The sequence below is a fragment of the Phacochoerus africanus genome, chromosome 5 (assembly GCF_016906955.1).
Source record: "Phacochoerus africanus isolate WHEZ1 chromosome 5, ROS_Pafr_v1, whole genome shotgun sequence".
Lineage (NCBI taxonomy): Eukaryota > Metazoa > Chordata > Mammalia > Artiodactyla > Suidae > Phacochoerus > Phacochoerus africanus.
This window is the reverse complement of record NC_062548.1, coordinates 72319806-72336243: the sequence shown is the minus strand read 5'-3', so window position 1 is coordinate 72336243 and position 16438 is coordinate 72319806. Positions and strand designations below refer to the sequence as shown.

General features: G+C 39.7%; 1 protein-coding gene across 1 annotated transcript in view; it reads right to left on the bottom strand.

Annotated features, from left to right (window-relative positions):
• TACR1 (tachykinin receptor 1) overlaps positions 1–16438 on the bottom strand; it is a 181479-nt gene that overhangs the window by 77804 nt on the left and 87237 nt on the right. Inside the window, exon 2 of the mRNA XM_047781670.1 lies at positions 2838–3032. Within this exon, the coding sequence (XP_047637626.1) occupies positions 2838–3032 (195 nt within the window). The remainder of the gene's footprint in view (positions 1–2837; positions 3033–16438) is intronic.

Sequence of the window (16438 nt, the reverse complement as noted above, 5' to 3'; positions counted from 1 at the left end):
TAGAGGTTAACCATGCAGCCAGAAGGCAAATGCAGCAAACTAAGATTTTCACAAAACCTTTTTATGTAATTACATGGCATAAATTATTCATCAGACAAATTGGGGCTAAGCATCTGCTCACCACACTGCTGCCAATCATCTGCCCATGTACCCAGATCAATGAATGATGCTGATGAGAGGCAATAACATTCACAGACTCTTTCCAAGGTGCATGGCACTGAGCTAAGCACGTATCTTATTTACTTCTCTCAATATCTCTATATGGAATGTGCTATTAGGCTTAGAAAGGTTAAATAACTTGACCATTACGACTTAACTAGGGAGTGATGTAGCTGAGAGTGATCCCTCATTTAACTCTAGAGCCCATGATCTTATCCTAATTATTACACTGCCTCAAAACAAAGTTTCCTTCTGGTTTCAAATGTGGAATTACTGTGTACTGTGGAAATGGCAATCATTCGTTCTAATAGAAGAGAATATAATTAAATGAATAGATTAGAATTGGTAAAATTTAAAATCTCTAAAAATATATCACAGTACCTTATGACAGATGCTGACAAAAAGAAAACAGGTTTGTTTAAAGCTTACCCTTGGCTTTTGTTTGTATCACAGCATATGGACTCTTTCAATTTACTTCTGCATCTGTAAACATTTTATTCATCTTGAATAGATAAAATCAGGAGCTCTTAATCCAGACTCATTTTTTTAGGTTAGAATCATGAAATAAATGATAATGTCAGACCTAACTATGCATCCAGTAGCATCGAGCCCAAATTCTCAAAAGGAAATGACAGTCTAAAACGTTGCGTCTCAGAGGGACTTTCTGATCATTAATAAGCATAAAACAGCAAAGTGTTTACAAGTAAAACCCTAAACACTACTCTTTCTTGGAAGAGATCCCAGAGATCTATTTGGAGTTTGTTTGGAAGATAAAAGAACCGTGCTTATTTGAAACAAAAAATTACAGAAAGGTAATCAGATTTTGAAAAGCTCATGAGAACTAAGAACTGAGCTAACAGTCCATGAAGCTGATGACCATTTCGGTAGTGGTGTACTTAACAAGCTTTAATTGGGAGAGTTTTTTTCCCACTTTGAGGAAACTTTCTGGCTTGAATATCTCCATGAGTCTGATACAGCTTGTAAAGCTATGTTCTTTCTCCCACTGCAACCCTGCTCAGGCTTGCAGTTTCATTTGAAAGAAAAATATTCAATGTCTCCTAGGCTGGGCATTAATTCTCAGACTGCTTGATCAATTAAATCCCACTGTCTGTGTCTGGAAGGCAAAGTCTGAGCTTTATGTATAGCTTTCTGGCAAGCCACATTTCTGTGCTCCATGGAACAGGTGCAGCAGTATAACTGTGTGCAACAGGCTTTTGGACCCTCAAATCTTGGGGGCCAACAGGTACAGTGTCTCATTTTTACCATTTAGTAAGTTCATGATTTTGGTTCAATAACATCTTCTCTTTCATATGGCATTTTATAGCTTACAAGGTGAGAATGCATTATCTTTTTTGCTCTTCAAGACAGTTGTTTATGGGAGGCAGTCCTTTTTCATCTTCCATTTTATCGATGAGGAGAGACTGTGATGTTGCCTAGCATCACATAGCTAGTAACTGGCAATCTTATAATTAAACCAGGGATTCTAACACCAGTGTTCTTTTACCATTCACTTAATAAATCCAAGATTGGAAAATTACAGAGGACTTTCAAAAGGACCCATATTATCAATATGCTTCTAGTCCAGAAAACTTATGGTAATATACATGTCCCATTGCTGCTCACTGGAACAAAACAAAACAAAGAATAAGCCATCTTATTGTTGCCTCTAGGTTAAGAAGTCTTTGAAAAAATGGCCAGGATAGCTTTTTTTTTTTTTTCCTGCTTTTTAGGGCTGCACCCATGGTTAGGGGTCAAATTGGAGCTACAGCCACAGTAACTCAGGATCTGAGCCACATCTGTGACCTACACCACAGGTCACTGCAACACCAGATCCCCAACCCACCAAGCGAGACCAGGGATTGAACCTGCATCCTCCTAGTCGGCTTCATTAACCGCTTAGCCATGAAGGGAACTCCCAGGATAGCTTTGAAAAACCCTAAATGTGGTCAGTCAGGCCCCTGGAAGAGAAGTAGGCTTGCCCTGTAGGGAACTTGTAGCTTATACAGTCTCAATGTATTAGCCTTGTGGTCATATGTGTCTTATTCATATAGGTCTTATTTCCGCAGCTGTAAAATCCTGGAAGGTGGGTGTTTTGGTTTAGTTTTCCCCCCAGTCAGATCCTGAGATAAAAGATTCAAGTGCAAATGACTTATTTGGAAAGGGAAAGAAACACCAGGAGGGAGTGTGGCTAACAAAGGGTACATCCTTTGCCAGGGTAACTGGAGGTTAATCCCAAGAAGAAACCCTCAACACAGTCAAACACACCTGAGACATCCCACCTGAAGGGTGAGGGATCTGGTGTGTTCATATGCCAACTCCCATCTGTCATTTTTGAAGGTTGCAGGCTGTTGAGGGGGTAGTTCCCTCACCCTCTGGCATGCTGTACAAAAGGGCAAAGTGGGATTCCCAGGCAAAGAAATGCAGACACGGGCAGGGCAAGGTCACTGGTAAAAGGCAGGAAGAATATGGGAGCACACTCAGATGGTATGCTATTTTTAATAGGATCCAGGTCTTAAAATCCAGAATAGTATGGATGCATCAACCTGATATTAGAGTGGTAGTGAGAAATGGCTACAGATACACATTAAATTGTAACCAATAAAGGACATGGAAAGAAAAAAGGAACAACAACAACAAAAAAAGGGCAAAGAAGGCCCTGGGGAGTCATCTCTACTCACACTTTCTCGTAAATCTTGCTGGGATGCTCTGGCCATTCAATCATGCACACCACTCTGTTGGGCATGGTCTCTGTGGTTGAGTAGTAGCCTTGGGGAAAGGCCAGCAGGAGAGCCAGGAGCCAGATGACGCCGATGACCACCTTGGTGGCTGTGGCTGACAGCCGGGGCTGCAGGGGGTGGATGATGGCCATGTACCTGGAACAGAGAAGAAAGGACACAAATCTAATTTGGTCGCAAAAATCTACATTAGTGATTATGTGTTGTTCCTGCCCAGTGAAAAACTCCCCGGAAACCCTTTGAGTCCTGCTGATTTTTACAACTGTTTTCTTTTTCATGTTCTATTCTTAAGCTTTATGACTTTTATGACATAAGTGCTAAAAGTCAGCCTTTTTTTAAAAAAATTTTTTTTAGTATATTAGAACCCACCTGGCAACATTCCAGGAGAGAAATGCTCATTGTTGGAGCACTTACACTTAGGACATGATGCCCAAGTGTAAGTTAGTGGCCTACAGTGAAATCAGAGAAATAAGAATAATGTTGTACATTTATTCAATATGAAGCCTATCTTTATATTTTTTAGATTAAGGAAAGATGATAGAAACAGTAGTTTTTAAAGCCCTGGTGTGGCAATTTGAAAGGCTAGCAATCCTGTACAAGCCCATATAACCTGAAGGGAAGTGGAAAAGGGTACCCTGCTTCACTGTTGATGGGAACGTAAATTGGTAAAAACTACTATGGAAAACAATATGTAGGTACTTAGAAAACTAAATATAGAACTTCCGTATTATCCAGCAATCCCACTCCTGGGCATATATCCAGACAAAACTTTCATTCAAAAAGATATATTCACTCTTATGTTCATTGTAGCACTATTCGCAATAGCTAAGACATGGAAACACCCTAAATGGCCATCGACAGATGAATGGATTAAGAAGATGTAGTACATATATACAATGGAATACTACTCAGCCATAAAAAGGACAAAATAATGCCATTTGCAGCAACATGGTTGGAACTAGAGATTCTCATACTAAGCGAAGTAAGTCAGAGAGAGAAAGACAAATACCATATGATGTCACATATCTGGAATCTAAAATATGGCACAGCTGATGGTATCTACAAAACAGAAACAGATTATGGACATGAGGAACAGACTTGAGGTTGCCAGGGGGAGGGAGTCGGATGGATGGAGAGTTTGGGGTTGGTGGATGCAAACTGTTACATTTGGAGTGGATGGGCAATGGAGCCCTACTGTACAGCAGAGAAAATTGTTTGTGATTGGGTCACTTTGCTATACAGCATAGATTAAAGAAACATTGTAAATCAACTATACTTTAATAAAATTTTTTTGGAAGAGAAGTGAATGGGTATGAATGAGAATACAGTGGCCTAAAGCTAGCAGAAAACAATAGCCCCTGGAAATATCCTAATTCTTTGAACACCTAGAATTCAGTGTATGGCTAACAACACATGCTTCATGAAAAGAAAGAAACTCTCCACCTCCTGAGACGGACACACTTGGACATATCAAAGGCCAGGGTGGAAGAACCTCTTTGTGGAAAAAGGAAGCAAAGTGAATGATGTCTTCAGACCTGGAGCCATTTCTCCATCTCTTACTTGGGATCGAACACTGAGTGGTGTCATCTGAATGAGTATCCACATCTGAATTTGTGGATTTTGCCTTTGAGATTCAGCAGAGATTTTCAAATTAATAAATATTCCAATCAGCATTTCATCAGTTATAATTACATCAATTCTGCCTCCTGCATTTAAAAGTCATCTACTTTTTAAAGGGATAGATTTAGGCCAGTCCCCAGCACCCTTGCCCTGAGCAGTTGAGGTGTGTGGTGGGCAGGAACCAAGCAGCTTGGGGCGGGACATAGCCCATGCCCCTTCTGGGGTGCTGCTCCCTTTCCCCATCTTGTGAGGAGCCCTTCTGCATGGGACCTTGTTCTTCAGAGAGTGCAGAGCTCAAAGCTGCCACAGTCATATACTCTCACCTCATTGGCTTGGTTAAAGTGTTCTCACCTGGGGGAGGGGAGTTGTGTTCCACCCCCTTTCCTATCCCTTTGAATTTGTTATTATTTTGCACTCTTAACATCTGAAGACTGCATACATTGAAAACATTTTTATTTTCTTGCGAAGTTCATGAATCCATGCCTTAAAATATGCATTTTTTTCAGAGCAGGAATGTCTTATATCACCTCTGCAGATGAAATATTATCTGGCTACACCTCAGAATCATGCATTTGATTCTCTGAAATACAGGTACTTCTGGCTTCCATGGGACTTCAATGGAGACTTCAGAAATGAGCAGACAAACAGCACAGCTGTCAGCTGGCTCCACATAATTCTTTTTACAGTCTTTGGATTCCAGCATCACTAGGCTAAAACAGGCCATGGTTGCAAGTAAAGCAATTTCATTCAGTATGTGGACTACAAATTGACACTGGGCACCTGCCACACGCAGAATATCATGTTTCCTACTGGAATCCGAGCTTCTAATTTCTCCAAGGAGAAAAGGCATGTAAATAAGCAGCTGTAAAACATGACAGTTGGATATGTGACCTCAAATGGTAATTTTATAAATACCTTAGAGCTTTCGGGAGGCAGCAGAGGTAATCAAGCTTTGGAATGGCAGGTGGACTATCACAGAGGCTTGAAAGGATGTGCTTACTGGATTTGGGGTGAGCCTATGGAGCATTCTCCTTTGAAGGACAGGAAGCATTCAGAGCCTTTTTCCCTTTTCCATGTTATGGTTAGACAGATCTTCCCTGTCTGAGAAGTTTGGTGGTTCAGTTTTCACGAAGATGTCCCTGATCATCTTTTTTATCATCCTAAACTTTAGAATAACTTTCTCTATATTTTCTTCCTAGGGACCTAGGCTTTCCTTCTCTCATCTCTAAGACTGATGCCAACGAAGGTATGCAGTGTATGAAGGCTAGATATTAGGATGCCTCAGGTCAGCCTTTACATATATGATCAGAACTGAGGATAAGAGAGAAACCCCCAGGATCTTTTCCTTCTCTTTCTTTTGGAAAGTGAGTAGGTAGTCTTGAAATCAGGAGAGAGAGACTTGCAACAGATATTGTGGTGGAGGTGAGTAGTAATCTATAAATCTCTGGGTAAGTTTCCCTAGTTGAGTTGGTAGCTATTTAACACTGTCCCTCAACTGCCATCTACAGAACATCAAAACAGCAAAGACAACTGTCAACATGCAGTGAATCAAGCTTTGTCTGGCTACTTCCAAGGGAGATCCAGTACAAGGCAGACTTGATGACCTTCCATCCTTGGGGAAGTACCCTGAAAAGAAGCCTGAGAAGTCTAGATTTTCCTCCTGATTCTGTCTCTTTCCTGACAGCAATGAAACCTTGGTTTCCCCTTTAGTCATGGGGTGGCTGTGGATGGGGAATCCAAGAATCAGAGCCAATGGAGGTGGATTTGCACAGCCACTGTTATCTTCTTACCAATTTGCTGAAGGGTTGGCCCTTGATGGTCATGGCTGGAATCTCTGAGTGTCTGCATTAAAACTGTAGAATTGTTTATGGAATCATTTCCCAGAGAAATGATTTCCCCTGCAAAACTGGACATGTAGCCATGAAGATGCCTGTCTCATCTTCAGCACCTCCCTGCATTCTGTGTCTGTGCATTCTCAGGCTTCATAGGAGCTTGGAGAGGATGCGCAAGGGAGAATATAGCAATTACACTGTCCCTTTTGGGTATTCTCTCAAATGCAAAATTTTAATTTACTTTTAACTCAGGATAAATGTTCAGTCTTAAATAAATGTAACCCAACACCCATTCTCATGCCCAAAGTGGTGATACACCACTCAGAGTCTAATGTAACTGGGGCTTGAGGGGGATTGCATCAGCAGCATATTGGCATTGTAGCTGCAAATGGGTGGCAGAGAGCCATTTTCTATTTTTATTACAAAAATTGTCATTTGGGAACCCATTCTGGTTAACCATTTCTTGCGTATAGGAGCTGTTTTGGTGACAGATGAAACTATTGTACACATACAGAGAGAATAAAAAGACTGGCTTTTAAAAATGTATATATTTTCATTTGTATGAAATAAAGCCATTTATAAATCTCCTTCCCCTCCTTTCTTCTTTTTTTCCTTTCTTCCTTCTCTTCCATTTCTCACTTCTGGAGCTTGTATAACATATTTCTTTCTTATTTGCCCCAAATCTAGTAGCACTTGGATTACTTGTCCGCATGCATGCATATTTTCTTTTTTACTGCCATTCTTAGCTTGGATTCCATTAACATACACTTATATATTTATTCTTAACCACTCTGAATAATTCTTGCTTATTCGGTTGTAAGTTATCACAGAGTAAGTGCTGCAAGCCCTGGGAAATTACATTCAATAAATATTTATTGACTGCATTGTGCTCATGGGACTAGAAGTCAGTCAATGAAATGTCTTTCTAGTTTATGCATTAATCATTAGGCTGCTGGAGACAGGGGTCTGGAGGCGTGGGATGTGAATTATATTCTCTACTTCAGGTTGTTTCAGTCCCACTGAGGGCCATCAGCTTTAATTTGAATTGTATGTGTCCTCCCCAATGAAAATTTGAGGTGCTGTATTCCTTGTGCATGGTTATGCTTTATAAAAAGAATTCTCCATATAGTCCCTTAAATCTGGCAAAATATAAACCTGCACATTTTTTAAAAAACAGAGAGAAACAATCTTATTGTGAGAAAGAACTCCAACCTTCTGACAAGCTGCAGCATCCTCATAACTTCCTCCTAAGCCCTAGGTCATTTGGCAAAGAGAATGTCTTTTCTCTACTAGAAGATCTGTCTTACCAGGTCCTTCTTCCACGCTTCCCCCTCCAATTCCAGTTCCTGCCCTCCATTATCCCTGCAAGTATAAAAGCAGCCATAGACAAGGCATGAGTGTGTGCCTATAAAATTTTATTTACAAGACTGGTGGTGAATGGACTTGGCCTCTAGGCCATAGCTTGCTGACTGTTGGTCTTGTTTGTGGGAAGTGTGGAGCAAGAGGAATTAGACCCATAGGAGAACAAGGTATACTCTTCAGAAACACTCTTTACCTTCGACAAACTGAGGATTCTAGGGCTCCTCACTGGAGTAGATAAATCTTACAGCCCACAAGAGGGCAGTAAGGTGATCAGTCACACATCATGACCCAGAACCCCAAAGCAGCGGTCACTCAGCCTGGCATACGTTTCCTTCTTCATCTCCTTATGGTTGACTCCAACTTATGTTCATGGCTGACTTAGGTATCCTGCCTTTACTACTATGAAGATCTCTAACTTTGTGCCAGTGACACTTCCCTTTATTTATTTGCATATATATCTCTCTCTACCACAGATTCTTTGAAGATGGTAGTTGCTATGACTTATTCATATCAGTGTCCTTGTCTTCCCCAGTGCCTAGCAAATACTCAATGAAAGCTTAATTGAATAGGTGAATACGCAAATTTCTTGGCACATACCTGGGGCTCCATAAATGGCTATTGAATAAAAATACATGCAGCAGGAGAAATATAGGCATATTATACCTTTGTTTCTCGCAGTCTGAACATATGTGAGAATAATTATTGCTCAGTGTTTTCTGTCACATAGACAATCAGGATCATCCAGCAAGAGTGAACTTATTGGACACGGGTCTTCAGAATTTCCTAGCACTTGACACTAAACCCTTAAATAAATTCTCAACAAGTATTTATCAACTAACTCCTGCATTGACCAGTATGTTGGAAACTATATAAAACTCAGTCTTTCTACATGGTATTACCCGTTGTCTCTTCTTCGGATAAGAGGTCATTTCATCCTTTCTTATTTATTTATTTATTTATTTATTTATTTATTTATTTATTTTTGTCTTTCATCTTTTTGAGGCTGCACCCACAGCATATGGAGGTTCCCAGGGTAGGAGTTGAATTGGAGCTGTAGCTGTCAGCCCACGCCACAGCCACAGCAACACCAGATCCGAGCTGAGTCTGCGACCTACACCACAGCTCATCATAATGCTGGATCCTTAACCCACTGAGCAAGGCCAGGGATCGAACCCACATCTTCATGGATACTAGTCAGGTTCATTAACCACTGAGTCATGACGGGAACTCCTCATCCTTTCTTATACCCCCCCCATCTCTTCCATTATAAAGATCTTGTTGTCTTTTAACATGATGTCACGAACATTTTGTCAGTCGGAGTTTTCTTCCCAGGACATTTCTACAACCATCAAATTCAGGGATTTCATGTAGCCATATTACTTGAGCAACAATTTTGTCTATTCAGTTAAGACCAAGCTCACAAACTATAACCAAAAAGGTCTTTGAGCAGCCAATAGAGATGACCCAAAGTTCACATACCACTAGAGCACTGTGGTAAAATGGCAGAGCCCCTCACATTCTCACTGCTATATTATGCACAACTCTAAAATGCATGTGGGTTTGTTTGTTTGTTTGTTTGTTTGTTTGTTTGCCTCTGAGCCAAGTAGATTCATAACACTGTCAGTGGAATCATTTCAAAAAGTACCAGATGACAGCAGAGGGCAATAAACAAGAGCATAAGAAATGGATGCAAAAACACTTGGAACCAAGAGCCTGTGACAATTTAAAGTGAACTGAAGGGGAGTTTTCTTCATGATTCAGTTGTTAACAAATCTCACTAGGAACTATGAGGTTGTGAGTTCGATCCCTGGCCTTGCTCAGTGGGTTAAGGATCCGGCATTGCTGTGGCTCTGGTGTAGGCCTGTGGCTGTAGCTCCCTGGTCTGGGAACCTCCATATGCCACGGAAGCAGTCCCAGAAAAGGCAAAAAAAAAGTGAATTGAAGGAGAGGATGTGGCTGACTGTTGTCCAAGATGTCTTGTTCAGGTGTGATCAGAGGACTCTTGTGGTTCAAAGATGGTTCAGATACAGAGTCTTTAGTCAGAAATATCATAAAAGTACAAATGACTGGCGTTTCCTGGTGGCTCAATGGATAAAAGATTTTGCATTCTTACTGCTGTGGCTCAGGTCACAGCTGTGGCACAGGTTGTTGTTGTTGTTGTTGTTTTGGGCCTCACCTGAGACATGGAATTTCCCAAACTGGGGGTCAAATCAGAGCTATGGCTGCCAGCCTACACCACAGCCACAGCCACAGCAATGCAGATTCCTAGATGCATCTGCAACTACACCACAGATCACAGCAATGCTGGATCCTTAACCCACTGAACAGGGCCAGGAATCAAACCTGCATCCTCATGGATCCTAGTCAGGTTTGTTACCACTGAGCCACAATGGGAACTTCTGTGGTACATGTTTGATCCCTGGCCCATGAACTTCTGCATTCCACAGGCTCAGCCAAAAAGAAAAAGAAAAAAAATACACATGACTAAGGCCTGAAATGAACTATGAGGGAAATGCGCTAAAGGTCTAAACCAAATATAATATACTGAGGTTTGTTTTTTTTTCTCCCCCATTGTGCGGCTGGACCCTGCAGCATATGGAAGTTCCTGGACCAAAGACTGAATCAGGCCATAGCTGCAACTTGTGCTGGATCCTTTAAACCACTATGCTAGGCCAGGGATCAAACCCATACCTCCACAGCAATCTGAACTGCTGCCCTTGTTTTCTTAACCCACTGTACCATGGTGGGAACTCCTATCCTGAGTGTTTTGAAGAGCAACCAAGATGACATAGTAGGAAGACTCTGAGCACAGCTCCTCCCATGGGCACATCAAAAGTACAACTATTTACAGAGCAACTATCTGTATGAATGACATTAAGATGATCTAAGAAGATTCTCCACAACTTAAGATATAAGAAATAACCATAAGAAGATAGATAGGAGGGGAAAAGACATGGTATGGTTAAGATCCACACCCCTGGGGAGGTGACTCACAAACAGAAGGATACTCACAATTGCAGAGGTTCTTTCCAAGGAGTGAGCGATCCAAGCTCCACATAGGGTTCCCTAGCCTAGAGATCCTTCACTGGGAAGGGGAGCCCCTAGAACATCTGGCTTTAAAGGCTAGGCAAGTTTGCATACAGGAGAGCTGGAGGGCCTCAGGAAATAGACTCTGCTCTTAAAGGATACATGCAAAATTTCATACTCTGAGACCCAGTGCAGAAGTGGTAGTTTGAAAGCAACCTGGGTCAGACCCACTTGCTGATCTTGAAGAGCCCCCCCAGACAGGCATGAGGCAACCAGGATTCCCACTGAAGACATAAAAAATAGAGGCAGCCTTCTTTGAGAGCTTACTCTACCACAAGGACACTGGTGCTGGCAAGCACCATTTTGGCATCTTCCCTCTAGCTTATTAACACCAGGATCAAGCCCCATGCACTAGTAGTCCAGGGCCAGCCCTGGGACCCCATGTACTATGCAGTCAACTATGCCAGGACCATAGTAGAATGTCCACCAGTAGAATGGGACTATCCCAGGGACTTCCTATGCTATGTAATCAATCATGCCTGGACATAAACCACCCACTAGTGGACCAGGAACAGCTCCATGACATCCTGGGCCACACAGCCATACTTTAATCAAGAACTGCCCACCTGCAGGTCTGCACCAGCTCCAGGACACCCAAGACCCTGGCCCTGCCCAATAGTGAGCTGGAACCATGACTGGGGCTACCCAGCACATGCACTAAACCACCCTAGGACCAGTACTCACCTACCAGTGACTGGAAGCCAACACACAAGGCAGGACTGGCAGCCAGCTGAGCTGGGAAACAGCCCTGCCTATCAGCACACTCACAGTAGTTGCCCCCACCATAACAGATGGGCCTATTCAGCCCATAGAGCTGTGGGGTCCAGAGGGGAGCATGCTGCTGGGCACCATCTGTCTCATAAGGTCCCTTCTCCAAGACTGGGAAATGTAACCTATCTAACTAATATATACAAATGAAATACAGAAACTTAGGCAAAATTAGACAACAAAGAAAAATATTTCAAATGAAAGAAAAAGATAAAACCCCAGAAAAAGGACTAAGCAAAGTGGAGAAGAGCAATGCACTGAATAATGATTTCAAAGTAATAATCATAAAGATGCTCAATGAACTCAGGAGAAGAATGGATGTACACAATGAGAATTTTAAGAGAGTTAGAAAACAAAAAGAAGAACCAAACAGAGCTGAAGACTACAATAACTGGAATAAAAAACACACTAGAAGGAATCAAAAATAGATTACACAGAGGAATGGATCAGTGATCTGGAAGACAGAGTAGTGAAAAATCACTTAACCCAAATGGAAAAAAAAGAGAACCATAAAAAATGAGGATAGTTTAAGAGACCTCTGGGACAACATCGAGTGTACTAACATTTACATGATAGGAGTCCCAGAAGGATAAGAGAAAAAGAAAGAGACATCGAATTTATTTGAAATTATAAAGGCTGAAAACTCCTCTGACCTGGAAAATTAAACAGATCCAAGAAACAGAGAGAGTCCCAAATAAGAAGAACCCAAAGAAACTTTATAATTACAATGTCAAAAATTAAAGCTAGAGAGAGAATTAAAGCAGTAAGGGAAAAGCAACTAATTATGTAAAGGAATACTCTCATAAGAGCCACTTTTAAGCAGAAACATTGCAGTCCAGAAAGGAGTGTCATGATACCTTTAAAGTATTTAAAGGGGAAAAAAAAACAACTTACAAATTACAGTACTTGGCATTGCTATCTTTTGGATTTGAAGAAGAGATAAAGTTTTATAGACAAACCAAGGCTAAAGGAAATGTTAAAGGTAATTGTCTAAGTGGAGGCAAACATGCAGTAAAGATCACTTACAAAGCTAGTAGGAAGAGTAAAAGACAGAAGTAGTAAAATCATCTATATCCACATAAGTGTTAAGGGATATACAAAACAAAAAGATGTAAAATGTAGTGTAAAAACATCAAACGTGGGGTTGGGAGTAAAAAAGAAGGGTGATTAGAATGTGTTCGAACTTAAGAGATCACCAGTGTAATCATCTGTCTGTCTATCTGTCTGTCTGTCTGTCTGTCTATCTATCTATCTATCTATCTATCTATCTATCTATCTATCTATCTATCGAAATCTTATGGTAACTACAAACCAAAAATCTCTAATGGGTACATACACAAAAAGAGAAAGGAATCCAAACATAACAGTAAAGATAATCATCAAATCACAAAGGAAGAAAGCAGAAGAAAGGAATAAAAACTAAAAAACAACACCTAAAGAATTAACAAAATGACAATAAGTATCTACCTATCAATAACTACTTTATTTATTTATTTACTTGCTTTTTAGGGCCACACCTGTGGCATATGTTAGTCCCAGGCTAGGAGTCAAATCAGAGCTGCAGCTGTTGGCCTACATCACCACCACAGCAATGCAGGATCCAAGCTGCATCTGCAACCTATATCACAGCTCACAGCAAAACCAGATCCTTAACCCACTGAGCAAGGCTAGGGATCAAACCCATGTCATTATAGATACTAGTTAGGTTCATCGCCACTGAGCCACAACAGGAACTCCATCAATAACTACTTTAAATAAAAATGGACTATATGCTCCAATCAAAAGACAGAGTGGTGAGTGGATACAAAAATAAGACCCATATATGCTGACTGCAAGAAACTCAGTCAGATCTAAATACACATACAGACAGAATGAGAGGGACTAGAAAAAGGAATTCCATACAAAGGGAAACAAAGATAAAGTTGGAATAGCAATAGTTATATCAGACAAAACAGAGTTTAAACCAAAGGATGTGACAAGAGACAAAGTAAGGTACATTATATAATGATAAAGGGATTGACCCAGCAAGAAGATATAACAACTGAAAATTTATAAGAACTCAAAATAGGAGCACCTAAATATATAAAGCAACTATTAACAAACATAAAGAAAAAACTGACAGTAATACAATAAGAGCAGGGAACTTTAACACTCCACTTACATCAATGGACAGATCTTCCAGACAGAAATCAACAAGAAAACACTGGCAAGAATGCATTAGATAAACCACCATTAGAACAGATGATCTTAATAGATATATAAAGAAATTCTGTACAAAAGCAGCAGAATACACATTCTTTTCAAGGGCACATGGAACATTCTTCAAAAATAAATCACATGTTAAGCCACAAAACAGGTTTCAATAAAATTTAAAGGATTGAAATCATATCAAGCATCAGTTCCTGATACAAACATATGGAGGCTAAATAATATGCTACAAAACAACCAACTGGTCACTGACAAAATCAAAGAGGAAATTAATAAAATACCTAGAGACAAATTTAAAACAGAAATACAGCAACCCAAAAGTCTATGGGATGCAGCACAAGAATTTATAAGAAGGAAGTTCATATAAGCCTACCTCAGGAAACAAGAAACATCTCAAATAAACAATCTAACCTTACACCTAAAGAAACTAGGAAAAAAACCCAAAATCCAGCTAGTGGAAGGAAAGAAATAAAAAAAATATCAGAGCAAAAACAAATGAAATAGAGACTGAAGAAGCAATAGGAAAGATCAATGAAACTAAGGAATTTTTTTAAAAAAAATAAACAAAATTGATAAACATTTAGTCAGACTCATCAAGAGAAAAAGATAGAGGACCTAAACAAATAAAATGAGAAATGCAAAAGGAGATGTTATAAACCAATACTACCAGAATACAAAAGATAATAAGAGATTACTATGAAAAATTATATACCAATAAAATGAACAACTTAGAGGAAATGGATAAATCCTTAGAAATATGCAATCTCCTAAGACTGAATCAGGAAGAAATACAACATATGAATGTACAAATTAACAGTAAGGAAGTTGAATCAGTAATTTAAAAAACCTCCAAACTAACAAAAATGGCTTCACAGGTGAACTCTACAAAACATTTAAAGAAGAGTTTATCCCTATTCTTCTCAAAATTTTCCCAGAAAATTGAAGAGGAAAGAGCATTTCCAAATTTATTCTGTGAGGCCATATTACTCTGATATCCAAAATCAAGTAGAGATACACAAAATGGAAATTATAGACCAATATTGCTGTGAAATAGATGAAAAAATTATTAATAAAATATTATCAAAAGGAATTAGATAATACATTAACAGTATCATTCCCTATGATCAAGTGAGATATATCACAGGAATCCAAGGATGGTTCACTATCAGTAAATCAGTCAATGTCATACCCTCATTAACAAATTTAAGAATAAAAAATATATGATCATTTCAATAGATGAAGAAAAATCTTTTGACAAAATTTTACACCAATTTATGATAAAAACTCCCGACAAGTGAGCATAGAGGGAATGTACCTCAAAATAATAAAGGCCATACAGGACAAGCCCACAGCTGACTTCATGGTCAATGGTGAAATGCTAAAAACATTCCTTCTAAGATCAGGAACAAGACAAGAACATTCTTTCTCCCTTTGTTCAACACAGTATTGGAAGCCCTAGACAGAGCAATCGAACAAGAAAAATAAATAAAAGGAATCAGAATTGGAAAGGAACAAATAAAGTTGTCACTGTTTGCTGATGAAAAAATATTGTATATAGAAAATCCTTAAGACACCACAAATTAGAATAAATGAATTCAGTAAAGGTGCAGGCTTCAAATTAATATACAGAAATCTTTTGTTTCTAAGCACTAACAATGAATTTTCAGAATAAGAAATTAAGAAAACAATCCCATTCAAAATCACATCAGAAAGAACAAAATACCTAAGAATAAATCTAACCAATGTTGTTTAAAACTATAAAACTCTAGTGAAGTAAATTGAAGATAACACAGATGGAAAAAAATATCATGTTCATAAATTTGAAAAATCAATGTTGTTAAAATTATCATACTACCCAAAGCAATCTACAGATTCAATACAATCCCTGTCGAAATATCAATGCCATTTTTCACAGAACTAGAACAAACGATTCTCATATTTTTGTGGAAACAAAAGATTCCAAACAATGCAATCGATCTTCAGAAAAAAGAACAAAGCTAAAGGTATCACACATCCTGATTTTAAACTACTGCAAAAATATGATAATCTGGAGTTCCCGTCGTGGCTCAGTGGTTAATGAACCTGACTAGGATCCATGAGGATGCAGGTTCAATCCCTGGCCTCACTCAGTGGGTTAAGGATCTGGCGTTGCCGTGAGCTGTGGGGTAGGTTCCAGACACGCTCAGATACAGCACTGCAGTGGCTGTGGCGTAGGCCAGAACTGTAACTCGGATTCAACCTCTAGCCTGGGAATCTCCATATGGCACAGGTGCAGCCCTAAAAAGCAAAAAAAAAAAAAAAAAAAAAAAAGTATGGTAATCAAAACAGATAATACTGACATAAAAACAAATGTATAGATCAATAGAGCAGAATGGAGATTCCAGAGTTAAACTCACAGTTATATTTGATTAATCTATGACCATGGGGCAAAGTTATACAATAAGGAGAAGACAGCCTCATCAATAAATGATAGGAAAACTGGACAGCTACATGCAAAAGAATCAGACTTGAGGAGTTCCCGTTGTGGCGAAGTGGTTAACGAATCTGACTAGGAACCATGAGGTTGAGGGTTCGATCCCTGGCCTTGCTCAGTGGGTTAAGGATCTGGTGTTGCCGTGAGCTGTGGTGTAGGTTGCAGACGTGGCTCGGATCCTGAGTTGCTGTGGC